Here is an 18,861-nt window from a genome sequence, read left to right as displayed (position 1 = left end):
TATCTTATTCAGTTTTAATGTATTTATACGTTTCTAATACGCTCTCCTAGCTTAGAAATGGTAACAAATAACAAATACAATGAATAGAGTATATAAATGAGAATACAAAATAAAAATAAATAATAAAAGATACTCCATAACATCTTTAAAAGTAGTGCCAGTACATATTATAGTAGAGCTTGGAATATCTCATTTAAAAAGAAGAGACACATTTTTTTCAAAGTTTATTGAAAGTGTTTGTGGAATGAACCCATGTTTACTAATGTTCTCTTTTTCCTAAAATATCTTCACTCTTAAATTGTAAAATTGAAGCAGTTCCTTTACAATAAATTAGTAACTCTTATACATTTAGATAGTAATACTAACAACAAATAGAGAGAATCCCAGTAATCACTGAAATGGTTGTGTGTAGTAGCAGCAATGAATGGGTCCTCTCCCACAGGTCTCGTCGCTGGGCAGTGGGAACGACCACGTGATGGACGCTGTGTCGCAGTGCGAGCAGTATGCGAAGGAGCAGGGAGCCCAGGAGAGGAACGCCCCCTGGAGGCTGTTCTTCAGGAAGGAGATCTTCACGCCATGGCACTCGCCCACCGAGGACCAGGTCGCCACCAGCCTCATCTACCAACAGACCGTCAGGGGCGTCAAGTTCGGGGAGTACCGCTGCGACAGGGTACGTTTCTTTCGTTATTTACTTTAATTGTATGTATGGACATCTGGAGTTTTTGATGAGTCGCCCCCTGCTGGTCAGTAGAGAGATTGTCCTTTTAAAGACACTTCAGCATCATGAGCTTCACTCAGCCAGCTACACCAGCCAGTGAGCTTCATGTAGAACAAAGACTAGAAACAGGGCAAGAAAGTTGCTTGTGTCTGTTAGTAGTGCAAAGATATGAGAGTGGGCCTCTACCGCCAAACAAATAACATTATTTTCAAAATGTTGTAATATTTCCTTTAAAATGTTGAATCTTCAAAAGGGGGAGGAAGGGGGGAAAAAAGATCAGAAGGGGGCATATTTGATTAATAGCTAGTGTGAAGCTAAATTATTGACATCAATATAATTATTAATAATAACAAAGATAATTTACAAAATAAGTAAATAACGGGGCACAACCCTGAGCTAACATAGGCTAATAACTATAAATACAGTCTCATAATTGATATTATCAGGTGGGAAGGTTTAAGTTCAAGCACTAGACGATGTATACCAGCGGCCCAACAAGCCACATAACATGAAAATTATAAAACTACAATCTAATTGTCTAATAAATAACTGGTTTGTGTATGTGTATGCGTGCGTGTATTTCAAAAAAAGAAAGGGATACGGTGAGGGATGCTCGAGTAAGAGACAAAACTAAGGAAAATACTATAGGGACGACTGTAGTGACGGCTGTCAAACAGCAGAGGGTGAGAGAGGATGGTGGTACTTCTACACAATACCAGACTAAGAGGGAGATTTCAATGGCAGAGTGTGCAAAGTCAAAGGTGAAGTGGCCTTTGTCCACTGAGAGCTGTCTTTTTTCCACATCTCCCCTTTGTCCTCCGGGGGAGGCTGGTACCCAGCGGGGGGTCCGTAGCTATTGGGGTCTCCTGTTCAAACACGCATGTCTCCACTGCATGTTCATATTCCCTCCTTTGTTTTCAGGTGCTCCGTGGGTGAGGGCTTAACAATAAATATATATCAGCAAAAGTGCTGTAATTCTACCGTGTATTATGGTTTTTAGGTACTAATAATAGTACCTAAAAATCCTTCCTCAGTTCCTCAGTTGCCTCACATCTGTGTCCCCAGGACGACTTGGCAGAACTGGCCTCTCAGCAGTATTACGTGGACTACGGTTCTGAGATCCTTCTGGAGCGCCTGCTGAGCCTCATCCCCTCCTACATCCCCGACAGAGAGATCAGCAGCTCCAGGACGGTGGAGAAGTGGTCTCATTTCATCATGGCTGCACACAAAAAGGTCACAGAAACCAAATGTATTTAGAAGAGAACCTGATGGTTTTAGCACGCCAGAATGTCCTATCAGTCCAAATCTGTTACAGGTTTTTCAGATTTTGATATGGTTTTGGATGGGCTTTAATCTTGTAGAGAGGTGTTGCTTAGTTTGTTTAATTTCATTTTGCTTTCATATTGACAATTACAAAAGTAACTCAGCATCAAACCCCATCTGCCACAGAAAACGCTCACGTCTTTTCTCTCTCTCTCTCGGACGCCTCAGGGCATCTACGCCCAGAAGAGATTCGACCCTCAGAAGGTGAAGGAGGAAGTGGTGGACTTCGCTCGCCACAAGTGGCCTCTGCTTTTCTCTCGTTTCTACGAAGCCTTCAAGTTCTCAGGTGAGAATTTATGACTTATTTTCGTCGATAGTTATTTATTTGAGCCTCATGGTCATTGAACAAACATTAAGAACAACTGTGAGCAACTTATTCATTATTTCACTTCAATCTCAGGCCTCATCTGTCAACAACAATTATAGAGAAGCTTTAGATTAGATTAATTCTCAGATCTAATTCAGGTCTTCAAATCCAGTCTATCGAATACACAATGTATAGAAAATACAATATAACTCAAGTAAAATTTAAAGACATAAAATATATATTTACGGTAGGTGGATGTATTTATTGCAAAGTTAATAAACTATAATGTCAATGAGAATCAAGTAGATCTTTATGCATAGTCAGAAAATGTACATACTGTAAACTGTATATACAGAGGTGTAAGCAGGAGAAGGCAAGAAAAGTACATCTGCATGATCAGGGAAGAACCGCAACATTGTTTATCCTATATTAAAATATTGTGTAGTTCTTTTCATTCAGCTGACCTGCTTAGCCTGGTTACTTTACTAAAAAAAGTTACTTTGGTAAATGAAACTAAGTTGGATTCAAACAAAAATGACAGTTAGAAATGGGACCCATTTGATAGAGAATATTTGATGGTGCCTTGTTGGTCCTTCAAGCGTGGACCCTCTAGGTGGGAAAGCTTCCTCCTCTCCTCTCTGCCTCTCAGGTCCCAGTCTGCCTAAAAATGACCTGATCGTTGCCGTCAACTGGACCGGGGTTTACTTTGTGGACGAGCAGGAGCAGGTCCTCCTCGAGCTCTCCTTCCCAGAGATCACTGCTGTTTCCAGCAGCAGGTGAGGCATGCTGGGAGCTGTAGTCACTTAACTGCCCTTTCTTGCATTCCTTCTTCATCCACTTCCTTTTATCTCTTCCAATGTCAACCACTACTAAATACAACTCTATTTACCCTGTTCAGCCAGGCTCCTTAGAAGAGTTTTGTAAACGGCCGGTAGAGTCTTGTTCTCACGATATCCTTATTTTCTCGATAGGATTGTTTTGCATCGAGGGTCACTGTGTGATGTGTGGTTTCACATTTCACACCTCAGTTGCAGTATTACTAATAGTTGTAGTCACAGTAGTATTTGTAGTAAGCATCATAGTAGTAGTTTTAGCATTAATAGTGTTATAAATACTAGAAGTAGTGTTAATAATATAAGTATTCATATATAATATAAGTATTAGTAGTAATATCAGTTGTAGTAGTACGCCTACTAGTAGGAATAGTAGTATTTTTTTGTACTATTACTACTCCTAATAATACTATACCTAACATTAGCTATTACAACTAATACCACCACTATACTACTATCACAATTATAAAAGGTATTTCTATGAATCCTAACACTGCTATTACTACTCCCACCAATACTACTATTACTACTACAACTAATGCTATAAGTACTACTGGTATTGCTGCTACTGCAAATACTTCTATGACTACTACTACTTATTTCTCAAATAACTATTGTTATTTCACCTAATACAACGACCACAACAGCATTGCCAAGACTACCACTACTAACGCTTTTACTAATGATTTCATCTACTACTACTGCTAATATTACTACTACTAATAGTTCCACTGCTGCCATTACCTCGGCTACTCGGACCACAACTTCTACTATTCTTTTCTTTTACTATTCTTTTTTCAGCTCTTAACAAAAGATGCGCCACTATTACAAAATGCTAATCTGTGTTGCAATCCGGTTATTTTGTCATCTGATTCAGACGACTTGTTGTGCTTTCAGAGGAGGAAAGTTACAGAGTCAGAGTTTCACTTTGGCGACCATCAAAGGAGACGAGTACACCTTCACCTCCAACAACGCGGAGGACATCCGCGACCTGGTGGTGACCTTCCTGGAAGGCCTGAGGAAGAGGTCGAAGTTTGTGGTCGCGCTGCAGGACAACCCCAACCCCAGTATGTCCTGAATGGGAGGGGGCATTTCTCCTTTTGTCTCTCCTTTTATTTGCTTTCCCGACGTGCAAAGTCCATTTGTATCAATATTTATTTCAATATATTGTGTATCTGAACACACTAACTGAAAATGTATCTGGGAAATCTACTCAAAACCTACTGAAAACAAGTTAGGGTTTTAAAAATGAATTGTCAAATAATGTATAAAATATGTTCAAATTAATAAGCAAACGCACACATTTAAAAAGCTGCCGCTAAATGCATTCAAAAAGTGTGCAGAATAGATTTTTCAGATAAATATAGATAAGGTGAAACATCTGTTTGAGTACATCTTTGTAATTTTCTGTGGATTAAATAAGTTAAGTAGTTATGGAAGAAATGCCAGTTAGTTATCTCACCTCCAATCTTTTCTTTTTCCACAGCTGGGGAGGAGTCGACGTTCCTGAGCTTCATGAAGGGAGACCTGATCCTGTTGGACCAGGACACCGGCGAGCAGGTGCTCAACTCCGGCTGGGCGCACGGTATCAACGAGCGGACCAATCAGAGGGGGGATTTCCCCGCTGACTGCGTCTATGTCCTGCCCTCAGTGACTCGACCTCAGCAAGATATACTGGTGAGAGAAAAAGCCTTTCACGATGTGCACGTACTTGTGTGAAGGAGACTCGTCCTTACAGCGCTGGCTTCCTGCTGTGCTTGTTACTTTTTTAATGGTGAGAAGCTGCTCTGTGTTATTGCCACAACTTATTTTTTACCAAACTGGAAGTTCATTTAAGCATTTTTCATTCCAAAGATATTTTTAAAATGAGTAAAATGTGCCACAGTTTAACCAGAAGCTCAGTATGTGAAAAACCAAACACCTGATTAGTATTGAGATTTGTATTCACCTGTATTATCAAGGGACTAGTAGTAGTAGGTTTGTGCAAACAAAGATGTTTGAACCAGACCGCCTTCTAGAATCTATATTTTATTACATAGAAAAGCCCGTTTGAACAGCTTTTTGGGGGTTTTTTTCTCTGTTGTTTGTAATGTGACGTTTTCATGCTGCTGTTGCAAACTTGGTTATTCAGCTTCCAGCTGCTGCGTCGATGTCAGCTCACATACGTGATGTTTGGTATTATATATCTAAATAAAACGCTGTGTCAGATGAATGTAATCTGATATGAAGCAACCAATCAGGCGCTGGTTACCATGACGCCTGACCAGCGGCAGGAGTCTGTTCGTGTTTCGCAACTCGTCCTGCCGGAGAGTGACGACAGGATGAAAGCCTACACGCTGGAGGAGTTCTCCTACGACTACTTCAGGTACACACATACACAGATAGTGGGATGAAAATAAAGCGAACGCATCTGTGAAATATCCGACAATTCTAGGTTTCCGTTTTACACAAGCAGCAGTAGTGGAGCAGCTCAGTCCCCTAGAATAGAATTACCCTTTGAATAGAATCATTCAGGCATTATATGTGTTGACTCAGAGTTAATGATTTTAACAATAGCGCACAATTAAGTTAGATTGTGATTCATAAGTTTAAATTTCTTTTATCGTACGTCTGGTTTTAACCAGAAAAATGTAATTATGTCAACATGTCCTCCTCTTCCAGGCCTCCTCCCAAACACACCCTGAGCAGAGTGATGGTCACTAAGAATCGTGGGAAGGACAAGATGTGGAGCTGCACCAGAGAGCCGCTGAAGCAGCCGCTGCTTAAGAAGGTCGTCAACCACGAGGAGCTGGCTCAGGACGCCTGCATGTCCTTTATAGATATCTTTTGAGAGGCCGCTGACGTGACGCAGTTTAAGACCACGTCAATGTCCTCTGGCCAACCAACCAAAACCGCTCTAATGATCACCAGCACAAAGATGGGTTCCAAATGTACTCGGTTGACGAGCTCATGCGGGTGAAGGAGGCTGGTTTAAGATTCATTTACAAATGGTTACATTATTTAATGATGCAGTGTTATATTTTACTTTATTTTAATGTTTTTTTTAAGGGCGGCTGATGGATTTTGTTTTTGGTAGGGCCAGCCAGTTTCAGTAAACATCCCAGTATGATTCAATGCAAAAAAGGGTATCAAACACATTATTACTACTACAGTTAAATATTTAACATGTATTCCAACAGTTTAACATAATAAGGACATCTTATTCAAACAATTCAATATTCAGAATATGATTGGACTGCCAATGATGATGAAATTCAAGGTGCGTGTCGCATTCAAATATCCGTCAGTTGCCTTTGAGCTCGTCAGGTTGTTCTGTTCCTTGACATTGGTTCCACCTATGATGAAGTACATGGGCGACTACCCGTCCAAGCGAACGCGCTCCGTCAACGAGTTGACAGACCAGATCTTTGAAGGAGCGCTGAAGGCGGAGCCTCTGAAAGACGAGATCTACTGTCAGACCATCAAGCAGCTCACTGACAACCACGTCAAGTGTGTAAACCCACATCTTCATCAGTATAATCAGTAAAGCATATGAATGATGGTGGTCATTGTAAGGTTCACAGTTCACCAAGCAGAAGCCTCTTGTGCTGCAGGTACAGTGAGGAGAAAGGCTGGGAGCTGCTGTGGTTGTGCACCGGTCTGTTTCCTCCCAGTAACGTGCTTCTGCCACACATCCAGCGCTTCCTCCAGTCCAAGAAACACCACCCCCTCTCTGGAGACTGCATGCAGAGGCTGCACAAGGCGCTGCGGTAAAAAGAGACGCTTTCAATTGATTCAACTGGTTATTCTTCAATTAATGTTTATTAATGTTCAAAACTTCAGTTTCAACCGTTGTGTTGTTATTAAAACATGCGCCACACACACCCCACACATCAGATTATTGCTGGTTTAATCCCTCGTTCCTGTGTGTGTTTCTTTATTGTTTTGATGTAACAGTAACGGATCCAGGAAGTACCCCCCTCATCTGGTGGAAGTAGAAGCGATCCAACACAAGACAACACAGATCTTCCACAAAGTATATTTCCCCGACGATACAGACGAGGTCAGACACACGCGCACACGCACACACATTTTTTACAGGAGTAAACATTTCCTTTGATCAACAAGAGCGTGCTTGTGCCTGAAAACCTGCAGGCGTTTGAGGTGGAGTCCGGCACCAAAGCGAAGGATTTCTGCCAGAACATCTCAACCAGACTGCTGCTCAAATCCCCTGAAGGCTTCAGCCTCTTCGTTAAGATCTCAGACAAGGTCGGAAGTCAACAAGTGTTCATCAGAGTGCATCAAGTGCTAATTTAACATCAATGTAGTTTCATGAGGCTATTTAGGTTTTTGGCAAAGTGGAGATATGAAAGTGTGTGTGTGTGTGTGTGTGTGTGTGTGTGTGTGTGTGTGTGTGTGTGTGTGTGTGTGTGTGTGTGTGTGTGTGTGTGTGTGTGTGTGTGTGTGTGTGTGTGTGTGTGTGTGCAGGTGATCAGTGTGCCAGAGGGAGATTTCTTCTTTGACTTCGTCAGACATTTGACCGACTGGATTAAGAAATCTCGACCTGCTAAAGACGGTTGGTCACCTCCATTAACCACATAAGTAGTTACTTGACTGCTGACTTATAAACTATGTTTGGGTTGCGGGACACTTCGGGACTCATTTCAGAGCTAAATGTAAACATTTGACTTGATCACACTCATATTTTACCCTCTTTACCTTGTAGGAATCGTTCCCTCTCTGACCTATCAGGTGTTCTTCATGAAAAAGTTGTGGACTAACACAGTTCCGGGGAAGGACTCCTTCGCCGATTCAATCTTTCACTACTACCAGGTCAGTTGTACTCGGCGGGAAATAATTTAACAGGCTGCAACTCTCTGCTTGTTTTCTGCTTGGATCGTCTCATCCAAGGTTCTTCTGTTCAAATTGTTACTGACTGCTATATGTGATTCAGTCCTTTTAGCTAATGATGACATCACCTCTTCCTTGTCACTCTCTTCTTTGAATTAGGAGCTACCCAAATACTTGCGTGGCTACCATAAGTGTTCACGGGAAGAGGTTTTCCAACTCGCAGCGCTCATCTACCGCGTCAAGTTTGAGGATGACAAATCCCACTTTCCTACAATTCCCAAGATGCTTCGGGAGCTGGTTCCCCAGGATCTCATTCGTCAGATGTCACCAGATGACTGGAAAAGGGTAAACTCCAGATGACAAAACATCTGTTTTGAAGCAATAGTCATGATTATTAAGGTCAACCTTTTTAGATAGATAGATAAAAACTTTATTAATCCCCAAGGGGAAATTTGTGTGCAATAGCAGCAGTACAATGTTATTGTATTATCCAATTTTACCTGTGTGTATCCTGGAGATGTGTCATTTTGTAAATATGTTATACTTCACAATACTTGCGTAATGATTTAGTGCCATATATAGTAAGTAAGTATAGCGATTGAAGAAGCCTAATCGTTTACGTCTGTCACTTCAAATAAAACATTTTGAATTGAATAGCTCAAAAAATGTATATAACGTATAACAGATAATAATAATAATATATACTCTAATAACACGCAAAGGAGCAGCGGCTCTATTCCGAGCTCCTCACGGATGGCAGAGCTTCTCACCCTGTCTCCAGCCCCCCTCCTGAGGAATCCTATTTTGGCCGCTTGTCCCTGTGACCCAGTTCTTTCAGTCGTGACCACAGGTGAGGGCAGGAACACAGATTGACCGGACGTACAGTGATCGGATGGCCCCCAAGTAGGGACGCCGTACTCCTGCAGCACCTCCCACATTTACTCTCAGGGGACCCGGTCATACGCTTTCTCATACTTCCAGGCCTCCTCCATGATCCATCCAAGAATAAACAGCTGGTTCCTCTACAATCCCTGGTTCCACTCAGCCGAACCCTTAGTCATGTTTGAGACGAATAATTGTAGTGACCAATTGTCTCTCTTGCTCTGTGTGTGTGTGTGTGTGTGTGTGTGTGTGTGTGTGTGTGTGTGTGTGTGGTGATGGCAGTCGGTGGTTGCATACTTCAACAAGCAGGCCGGTAAAACAAGAGAAGAAGCCAAACTGATGTTCCTAAAGACCATCTACAAATGGCCGACCTTTGGCTCTGCTTTTTTCGAGGTCAAGGTAAACCCACCTGGAGACCGTCGGTTTCTGTATGTAACTCTCACTGAGTGCTTATAGTTCTACTAATAATCACATTGTTCAGTAAAGATTCAATCCTTCCAAGGCATCAACTTTTCATAGTGAGCCTTTCACTCCTCATAGAGTCCAATTTAAAACTATTTTTGACTACTCATCAGGCCAACAAGCGTAAATGGTGTGGATTCAACTATCTGGAATGTCGGTTATAGTTAGTCCCTCCTACATAGCAGGAAGAGATTCAGGGAAAAGGGGGAAATATAGGATGAAAGGAAACGAGGACTCGCCTTATAAGTGGAACGAGACGTCCTTAGATTTAAGAAAAACTTTACTTAACAAATTAACAAGAAATAGCAGATGCTCAATGGATATCTAGATGTGATCACAACATAAATCTGTCTTTTGTCCGTAGCAAACCACAGAGCCCAATTTTCCGGAGATCCTGCTGATCGCCATCAACAAGCATGGAGTCAGTCTCATCGACCCGAAGACGAAGGTTTGTCTTCGTAGGAATAATTAGTGTTCTACTCGGCACCTGTCTGAGGTTAAAGGATTTACTTTAATGGTCAGTTTGACTTGTGCACACGGTAAACCACTCTCCTGCAGCCTGTGGATGGATTTTCCTTAAGTTCCCCTTTGACGCCACACTCACTCACTATGCATCGTGGATCAGAGGACCTGAGGCTGACCCCTCTGTGTTTGTGCAGGACATCCTCACCACTCACCCCTTTACCAAGATCTCCAACTGGAGCAGTGGGAACACCTACTTCCACATCACCATCGGCAACTTGGTCAGAGGAAGCAAACTGCTGTGTGAGACCTCGCTGGTGGGTCACACTCAAGGCTCGGGTGCTCAAATCAGTTATTCGTTTAGTCTCTATTAGTGCTATAACATTCATGTCATACTAGCCTGTTTTTCTTTAAACATACCCTTTAATTCCAGTTGCTTCTACTTTGCAGTATTTCTTGATTGAAACCACCACCAATGAAACTCAGCCTTTCCCATAGATTTTCACACTAAAAGCCTCCAAAGAATTAGTCACAGTTTGATTTTGCGGAGGATTAACATTAAGAAAAACAACAAAGTGGAACGACGGATTTATTCTGTTGGAAAAGGGAAACCATGGTGACTGATGACACGAAGCAGCACCGTTGAAACGTGTCCTTTACTTAATTCATCAAAGCAGGGTCATTGGAAAACAAATGAAGAATCTGCAGCTAAATTGACAATATGCAGCCCTACAAATGAGAACGGATGTGAAACACATCCCTGTTGACATGATTTATCAAAAAAGAAGAAGCTTAAAAAAAGTTCACTTACGTCAATGAACTGAAAATATCCGCTTTGTATTTTGAATGTGTATGTTCCATTTCACCTGCAGGGCTACAAGATGGATGATCTGCTGACCTCCTACATCAGCCAGATGCTGACCACCATGAACAAGCAGCGCTCCGGGCCGCGCCTCAGCAAGTGAACTTCTTACTGGCAGGAGGCCGCTGAGCTCGTTCGGCTCTTGCGACCTATTGGCCAGCACTGCAGCTGGGGGCGGACCTTTGCCAACCAGCTGTGGACGATGAGCCGCAGTCCTTCTGGTAGCTCGGGTGGGTCAAATCTGACCGGGGGGAGTTCGGCTGCCGGTAGCAGCGACCCCGGCGAAGGCCCCAGCAACTATCACCAGTACAGTCCCGGTGAGGGTGAGGATGAGCTGTCCAGTGAGGACGACTACCTCTAGACCTGCAAACCCTCTCCCAAAAAGGCTTCAGGATGCAACACTCATGACCTCCTTGGACATAACATGATACATCTAGGAACTAAAGGGGAGACTGGTGGACTGCAGTAACTAGGAAGCTCATTGACTCACAATGAACCAGTGTTGGGTTAATCAAACCATTTCATGCCTTTTTTATTTAATGAAATTACTAGGAATTATTCATATACACTAAGACGCTGGAAAGTACTGATGAAAATGTAATATTATTGTCAATAATCGTAGGCCTTATTGCCGCCACCTTATCACCAGCGATAAGGATCTAAAAGAGTGAAAAATGTCACCCATATTTTCGTTAGCTTTAGTACATCAGTTCTCTATACGCCTGCTGGATCGCCGTGGTCACTTAAAGTCATGTGTTTAAGTTTAATATGGGTTTTGTTTCTTTAAAACCCCATTTATGATTTATTCTCAATCATCTTTTGTTAAATGTTGGTGATTATTAGCAGTCGTTTCTGTTTAGTTTTACATTTGATGCCGTGATTGTCTCCATATTTGTGTTGTGCGACTGCATTGTGTAGCATTGCTGTGGCTTGCGGCTGCTGATTTTATGGGGCTTTTGTAACATTCCTGTTGTTGTACAAAATAATCTTGACTCTTAAGAGTCGCCGACATTCAAATCGGCCACAAATAGTCCATCCCTTCATTATGCGCCCAAAAAGCAGTCAGTAAATTGACCTTTGGCTAAGTCTGACTTGTCATCCACGAGTCCTGTAGTTTTTAGTGTTACCACCAATGAAATGTATCTGAGTAAGTCCGTACGTTTGCGGATGCATTCATGCGACTGGCACTCTGGTGCATTCCAACAACTCATAATAGCATCAAAAGAATAAAAGACCTCCACAACGAGGAAATGTTACTATAGTCAAGTGCATCACAGATGGACTCAAAAAAAGTATTCTTCTGTACTAAATATGTTTTTCTCAAAGTTCAGGATCATTGATTGATCAATACAATCACTGTGACATCAAAGTCCTTCAGCAAAGATGAACATCTTATTCTGAAATGTTCTCAATAAATGTTTTGTTAAATCATTATAACAAAAGTCCAATCTGAGAAGAAGCACAAACCCTTTTATTTAATGCATTTGTTGTGTTGTCAGAGTGATATCTACCGTCATCATGCATGTGTGTTTTTTAGTTTTAAAGCAAGCCCTTCATCCAGTACACATCTTTGGTTTGTATGATTAACAAATACTTTGGTATTTTAACAGTGCCAACCATTTATTTTCATGGTAGTTTTTCTTTGTTGACTAACAGCAAAAAGGAGTCTCTGCCTGTTGTGTATTGTCTTTGTAACCAGACGTCTTGATTTCCTGTAGTGTCAGTTAATTGCAACGTGTGCTCTCACTTTTACATAAAATATTGAATGCATTTGTTTTGACTTGATTGGTTTCTAAATTAATAGTTAATATTGTTCACAACATATTCAACACTGATCTAGTGGTTTCCACATTATTTATACTTTGACTGCCGCTAGTGTCCAGCTCACCAAGTTAGTGCAACATGTTATACAAGAATGATTGAATATGAGGCAGTTGCCTGGTTACCCTGATACAGGAGTGAATTGATGCAGACAATCAGAAATGAATGACCCCGGAAACGAAACCGCCGCTAACTGCCGTCAGTTAATTAACAGAGAGAGCAAGTCGGTGGTTGAAGATGGAGAGATCTTTTTGCATTGGAAGTAAAACAAACTGAGGCGCGACACACCGCGGAGAACTGTGCAGAGGAATTACTCCACGTGTCAAACGGAAGGGGGGTAAGTGTCAAACGGACCACCACAGGCACTGCTAGGCTAAGCTAAGCTAGCTGATAAGCTACTTTCATTTCAACATCTCTGCGTGGCACGCAGTCTGCAGAGGACCCAGAACACTGTGTCCCTAAAAGACCGGGGTTTGAAAACCTGCTGACTAAATGTGGGGAGATTGTTGGCACTTTAAATGATGGAGAGTTGAGAGAAAAGTGCACGATTACAACACGAAGAGTCGCTAGTTCATCATGTCCCACCTGGTGGAATTCTGCCTCAAAGATTATCACGTGTGTGTAGTTTTGTGTTTAAAATAACATTTGACAATTAAACAAGTGTCTACAATAGACGCTTTCTAAAGTGATTACTCATTACTTGAAAAATAATTAATTGCAATTAATGAATTCCAAAATGTGCGATTAAGTAGTTAATCTATTGACAGCCCTGTGTGAGAGCGCACAGACTTTCTGTCGTCTAAGTAACACTGATGTAAGGTGAAACATTTCCAACAACAACACACAGGCCTTGTTCCCTGTATGATAATGCTGTGCATCTTTCAAATAACTGCAAAGAATCAATTAACGTTAGATATGTCGTAAAATAATTTATTGAACAGCCTTTAACAAGGTCTTTTTTATTTTATCATAGAAAAGAAACATTTAGCGTACAAATGTATCGTGTGTGTACAAATCAAAAGAGGTGTTTTATCATTAAGACAATAAGTCCGATGAATTCGTTTAAATGTTTACCAGTCTAGACGTTGATTTTATAAAATTGCCATAAAAATGTTTTGCTGAATAACTTGTCACTGACATGTTGGTTTGTTAAATAATACACAGTGCTACCAACAACCAAACATTTCTTCTATTTTTTTTAATACCAGATGACAGTAGCATTTACAATCAGAGAAAAGTTACATTAAAAAAGAAAGATAAAAATCTAAAAGATCTTTAAAATAATATTTTTAAGAAGGCTGTGTATGTGTATAGCACACATTTAAATGGTACAGAGATTTCACAATTGTAATGGCAATGGAGAATAATAAAACCCATGTTCTAATTTTATTCTATTATACCATAGTGGTATTTTTCCTAACCCAAGTACTACAGTTCTCTATTTAAAGACAATGTTGAGTGTTGGTCACGCAGGTCTCATTTGAGTGAGATTTTCTAGTTCAGGAGATCAGATTTATGTTTTACGGAGCCAACGCGTCTTGCATCTACCTTCTTCCCATGACTCGTTTTGTAAAAAACACGCATGTCACCTAATGTCTCAATGTGCAAACCACTCGTATGGAAGCCAAGACCACAGCTTCCACTCTGGTATCAAATATCAAACCACAAGTCCTAAATCAGACCACTGACGGAGCACAATGTAAAACACTGTTTGATATGGGAAAAAAAGCACACTGATCCTTATAAAAAATACACAGATCATCAAACAAAGTTTTACCAAGAAACAAGAAACTATTTTCATGTTTGTTCACTAGTCTGGAGGGAAGGAGGCTGCTAGTATGTAACCATCTAATTGACTTCAGAGAGGAATACGGTGCGTCAAAACACGACACGCACATCCCCAATGTAACGTTCATGGTGGTTGGGATTCATCTGCAGCCAGTTGGGACACTGAAGGAGTATATTATACTGCATTGATAAGACACATTTCTATGAATGTATAAGAGGAAACAGGTCCTTCACTGAACTACTGTTCTATCCTAAAGGAAATGTCGGTACTTTCCCCAAATTGAAGTCAGAAAGTCAGCACTCGAGGCGTCAAACCAGCACAATAATGACCTCATACAGTGACAAAGCTTTTATTAAGCCTCCAACCGCCTGAATGCCACCTTTTTACCGGACACCGTTTTGGGACACCGTTTGAGAGTCCTACAGTAAAAAGATAGATGGTAGGTTTAATATAAAGCATCTACAAAAGTTGGACAAATCCAACACATGCGAAGCTTAAAAGTCATCTCCAAAAGTAAAATCCAGCCCGGTGCTGCGTTGTCACCAGACTCACTCACTAAAAAAGCTCCAGCGGTGGGAAACATCATATTCAATAGAATAAATACAGCTGTGCAGCTATTATGATTGCAGCTAAAATGCTTAGCCTATTATATTCTAAACAGAAACACAAATACAAAGTGCTAACCACTTATTCATACAAGCTGAGTACACCATGTAATCAGACGATACCATACAATATATATATATATACACATTAAGATGTGATTCTGCACTGTGATGACTTCACTTAATCTACAATTCCCAAACTTAAAAAGTCTAACAATGCTGTGTGAGAGTGAAAGGCTCGTTGGGTAACGTGGTGGGCGCATGGGTTCTGACTGCCGGTTGGATGTGATGCGTGTGGCGCACAGCTGTGTTTTTATAATGGCACTTACTGCTTCACTGTGCAGCATATCGTCACTAACTTTCATAAGTCATTTTACCCGAGAAACGTTGAGACAAGACACTGGATTTCAGATCTAAAACCAGCTGAGGTTAAGACACCAGAGCACACGGGGACTCACGGAAAGCAGCTGCACTCGCTGTCTCGTGAAAGAGAGAAGTCTCAAAAGCATCTTTATGTAGAGCGGCTCACCAATCATTTGGCTTTAAGCGCCAAAGAATTCCTCGTATGCTTTTAAGAAACACGGCCCCGCTTGAGAATACATTCACTAGTAGAAAGCAGAAATAGTACTTGACAACGGCTTCTCGAGCCCTTTGGTACACATTCATTCCAACAGGGTTCAGTTCACACACCGCATCCAACAAGTCAAAGACAGAGAGCCACGCGTAACACGTGGGCAACGGTTGGGCCCAATGCGCCTGATATCTGTACAGCTGAAACAAGAAATAAAAAGTGCTCCTGGTCCATTTCATCATCGTCTCCAGCTTCTCTGCCGCTCTTCGTCGGACAAGCGTTTGTCTTGATCAGCTAGAAGCGCGAAGCGGGCAGAATGAAAGCGGCTGGGAGTTACTGCAGCAGTGTGTGTTCAGGGGTTTCTCGGTTCTTTTGGGAGGTTTGGTGTTCTTGCGTCGTTGAGCACAGCTGGTGGTGTTAAATGATGAAAATGTTCTCAAGCATGCCAGCGTCTTTCTTCCAAATGCGTCTATAAGACTACAGTATAGTATGAAAATGGCCTCTCAGAGGCTCTGCGCTCCGTCTCGGGTTGAAGATCAGCGAATGAGGTTTGTTTCTGCACTTCAGTTCCTCCCTCAGACAGAGAGACCAGGGGGAGAGAGACCAGGGGGAGAGAGACAGAGAGACCAGGGGGAGAGAGACCAGGGGGAGAGAGACAGAGAGACCAGGGGGAGAGACAGAGAGACCAGGGGGAGAGAGACAGAGAGACCAGGGGGAGAGAGACCAGGGGGAGAGAGACAGAGAGACCAGGGGGAGAGAGATGAGGGGGAGAGAGACAGAGAGACCAGGGGGAGAGAGACAGAGAGACCAGGGGGAGAGACAGAGAGACCAGGGGGAGAGAGACAGAGAGACGAGGGGGAGAGAGACAGAGAGACCAGGGGGAGAGACAGAGAGACCAGGGGGAGAGAGACAGAGAGACCAGGGGGAGAGAGACAGAGAGACCAGGGGGAGAGAGACAGAGAGACCAGGGGGAGAGAGACAGAGAGACCAGGGGGAGAGAGACCAGTCGAATTGTTCAAGTCACAAAAAGCTGCTGCCTGCGTTGTACCTCTGAAGTTCTTTTAGATAAAAGTGTCAGCAGATGAAAATAAATGTGATTTCTAAATGCCGTTTTTTGAAGCCTCATCATATACACATTTATCCAAACACATTTGATCAATTTAGCTTCTTAATATGTGTGATAATTTCACTCTACGAACTGTCAAAGTCAGACGTTTTGGTTATTTGCACATTTCTGAGCTTTTCTCACCACAAAGGCTTTATTGTTAAGTGGTGTCATAGATCTAAACTATTAAAGAACGCTCCTATTCGATTGGATCTGTTGCTTATTTTGTCACAAATATTGACCAAAACTTAAAAATTTCATAAAGTAAAGTTTCCAACACTCTTCCTCCACTCATCATTCTCTCTCTCTCTCTGCTCCCCGTCACTCCTCTGTGATGGGGGGCAGGTGGGGGTTGCTGGTTGAACTGGGCATGCTCCGTAGGTCGGTCCGGATGTTGGCGCTGGAAATGGACCACACGTCACTCAGCTCTGCAAGGGGGTGGGGGAGGGGGGGGGGCAAAGGTCAATTTAGAGTTTATACCTTCACCTGTTAATGAGTGGCATTGTGGGTAATACGGAGACAACATTGGAGGAGAGGCAAAGATCCACAAGGAACCAATACCAGGGGCTTAGTACGGGCAGGCGATGTGAGTATATTACTACTTTAATGATTACTAGCTGCAGCCAAATGTAAAGATGAAGGTGCATGATGCAAGGACACTAGCAAAGGATGACATCACAGCTGTTTAAATCCCACACATCTCTCTCGCTCGTTCTCTACAGGGGGGTCGCACAGGTCATACAGGGCTTCTCGCAGGGCAGACATGCAGGGCTGAACGTGCACGGGGGTCATGGGCTGAAGACCGAGGGGAGGGAGAAGATGAGGGCTCCGGCAGGGGGGGTCGGAGTGGAGGGGGCTCCAGCGAACACAGATGACCTCTGAGGAGTCTGACACACACACACACACACACACAACAACACACAGCAGGAGATCAAAACATGCAAAGACGGAAATGATAAAGTAACGCCTCCGCCTTCTTTTGGAATACGATCATTCGTTGCTGTCGATATGAAGGAAACCTCTGTGTTCAGTGTGGAGGGTTAGCTTGAGCGGTCAGTCAGCATCCCAGAACATGAACTCGTACACGGGACTGAGATGCTTCGGTGTGTGTTGGCAGTCAGCTCTTGTAACCGGTTGGAAAGTGTCAACTAGACGGTCATTAGCCAAACCATCCGAGAGACGGACATAGATGTCCTCACCTAACGCACATACAATGTGCCACACAACAGTATTTTCCAAAAGTGGACAAGAAGCTGGCGAGACACTTGCCCTAAAATATGAAATGTTTCGGACACAAAAGCAGCCTCAGAATTCAGTGTTAGGAAGAATGGCGGAGGTCTTTAAATCTGTTGTCCTCACATTTGTCCACAATGTCACGGTTAGAAAAAAGACATCCATACCCGTCCTGAACTTGCTGTACGGTCCGTTCTCGTGAGTCTGGCGGCTGCCGGACCAGAAGGGCAGACCTCTCTCCCTCCACCTGGGACACACACACACACACACACACACAGATCACATAGGCAGTGAATAACCAGCTGGGTGTTTTGTGCTTTGCAGGCTGCCACAGTAACTACTTTCATGGTGCATGAGGATGTGTGAAGGTGTCCAGGTGGGAGAGGACCAAGGCCCGTGTATGAAAGGGAGGTGAAAGCTACCGATGAAAGAGCGACGCGCTAACAATAGATGAAGAAAAAAATAAATCCACAAAGGAGGCCATAAAAAAATGAGCATCCTGCCCTTTGTGGTGAAGGGCCTCATCTGGCTGACAGGAGGGACGAAGCACAATGACATTTACACACACGCACACTTTGTTTTACAAGCCCTGGTTGTGCGGTGACATTTTGAATATGGCATCTTTCCCGGAGGACATTCATAGTGGTGCCCTGGTGTTCCACACGCTATAAGTGAAAGAAGTAACTATGTAGCTTCTATATATAGCTATAGCTATATAGTCCCCTTATAGAGACTGAACACAGTCCCCTTCTTTCTGACATTCAAAGCAGTCTGACCTCATCACTTCAGTGGAATATTGTTTTCTTTGGTTCACTTCTCTGATTGCGCATGTTGTGATTATATCGAACACAAAGCTGTCTAGTGGTCCTTCAGTATGTCTGACCACAATTAAGCTTTTTAATGGCAAATATTGTAATATTCCTATGATATAAGTGATGGGTAAAAAGATAAATGAGAATGCTGCAGCTGGGATTTCTCTCCGTTGTGACATTGATGAAGCACATGTCTCTTCAAACAGCCACTGTGACATTCCAGATGACATATGGATGCATTTATGA

The 18,861-nt window shown here is 42.5% G+C and overlaps 2 protein-coding genes across 6 annotated transcripts in view; one reads left to right on the top strand and one right to left on the bottom strand.

The window, feature by feature from the left end:
- The window catches only part of myo7aa (myosin VIIAa), a 48,923-nt gene extending 36,474 nt beyond the window's left edge, over window positions 1–12,449 (top strand). For both annotated transcript variants that reach the window (XM_078086138.1, XM_078086135.1), the window contains 19 exons: window positions 443–670; window positions 1,784–1,951; window positions 2,210–2,327; window positions 2,998–3,124; window positions 4,079–4,248; window positions 4,668–4,858; window positions 5,422–5,546; window positions 5,843–6,000; window positions 6,517–6,670; window positions 6,775–6,930; window positions 7,118–7,223; window positions 7,316–7,429; window positions 7,649–7,736; window positions 7,887–7,993; window positions 8,171–8,356; window positions 9,176–9,292; window positions 9,720–9,803; window positions 10,015–10,134; window positions 10,690–12,449. In XM_078086138.1, coding sequence (XP_077942264.1) covers window positions 443–670; window positions 1,784–1,951; window positions 2,210–2,327; window positions 2,998–3,124; window positions 4,079–4,248; window positions 4,668–4,858; window positions 5,422–5,546; window positions 5,843–6,000; window positions 6,517–6,670; window positions 6,775–6,930; window positions 7,118–7,223; window positions 7,316–7,429; window positions 7,649–7,736; window positions 7,887–7,993; window positions 8,171–8,356; window positions 9,176–9,292; window positions 9,720–9,803; window positions 10,015–10,134; window positions 10,690–10,782 — 2,610 coding nt within the window. In that variant the 3' untranslated portion in view covers window positions 10,783–12,449. The remainder of the gene's footprint in view (window positions 1–442; window positions 671–1,783; window positions 1,952–2,209; window positions 2,328–2,997; window positions 3,125–4,078; window positions 4,249–4,667; window positions 4,859–5,421; window positions 5,547–5,842; window positions 6,001–6,516; window positions 6,671–6,774; window positions 6,931–7,117; window positions 7,224–7,315; window positions 7,430–7,648; window positions 7,737–7,886; window positions 7,994–8,170; window positions 8,357–9,175; window positions 9,293–9,719; window positions 9,804–10,014; window positions 10,135–10,689) is intronic.
- Window positions 12,450–13,683: 1,234 nt separating this feature from the next.
- Window positions 13,684–18,861, bottom strand: part of gdpd4a (glycerophosphodiester phosphodiesterase domain containing 4a) — a 29,667-nt gene continuing 24,489 nt past the window's right edge. For 3 of the 4 annotated variants that reach the window (XM_078086560.1, XM_078086647.1, XM_078086611.1), the window contains 3 exons: window positions 17,971–18,050; window positions 17,313–17,457; window positions 16,877–16,998 (listed from right to left, as the gene is read on the bottom strand). In XM_078086560.1, coding sequence (XP_077942686.1) covers window positions 16,989–16,998; window positions 17,313–17,457; window positions 17,971–18,050 — 235 coding nt within the window. In that variant the 3' untranslated portion in view covers window positions 16,877–16,988. Of the gene's footprint in view, window positions 16,999–17,312; window positions 17,458–17,970; window positions 18,051–18,861 lie in introns of all 4 variants that reach the window. The other variant, XM_078086685.1, reaches the window with a different exon arrangement.

The sequence above is a fragment of the Gasterosteus aculeatus genome, chromosome 1, assembly GCF_964276395.1.
Source record: "Gasterosteus aculeatus chromosome 1, fGasAcu3.hap1.1, whole genome shotgun sequence".
NCBI classification, from domain to species: Eukaryota; Metazoa; Chordata; class Actinopteri; order Perciformes; family Gasterosteidae; genus Gasterosteus; species Gasterosteus aculeatus.
The sequence above is the reverse complement of the archived record's forward strand: the minus strand, read 5'-3'. Positions and strand labels throughout refer to the sequence as shown.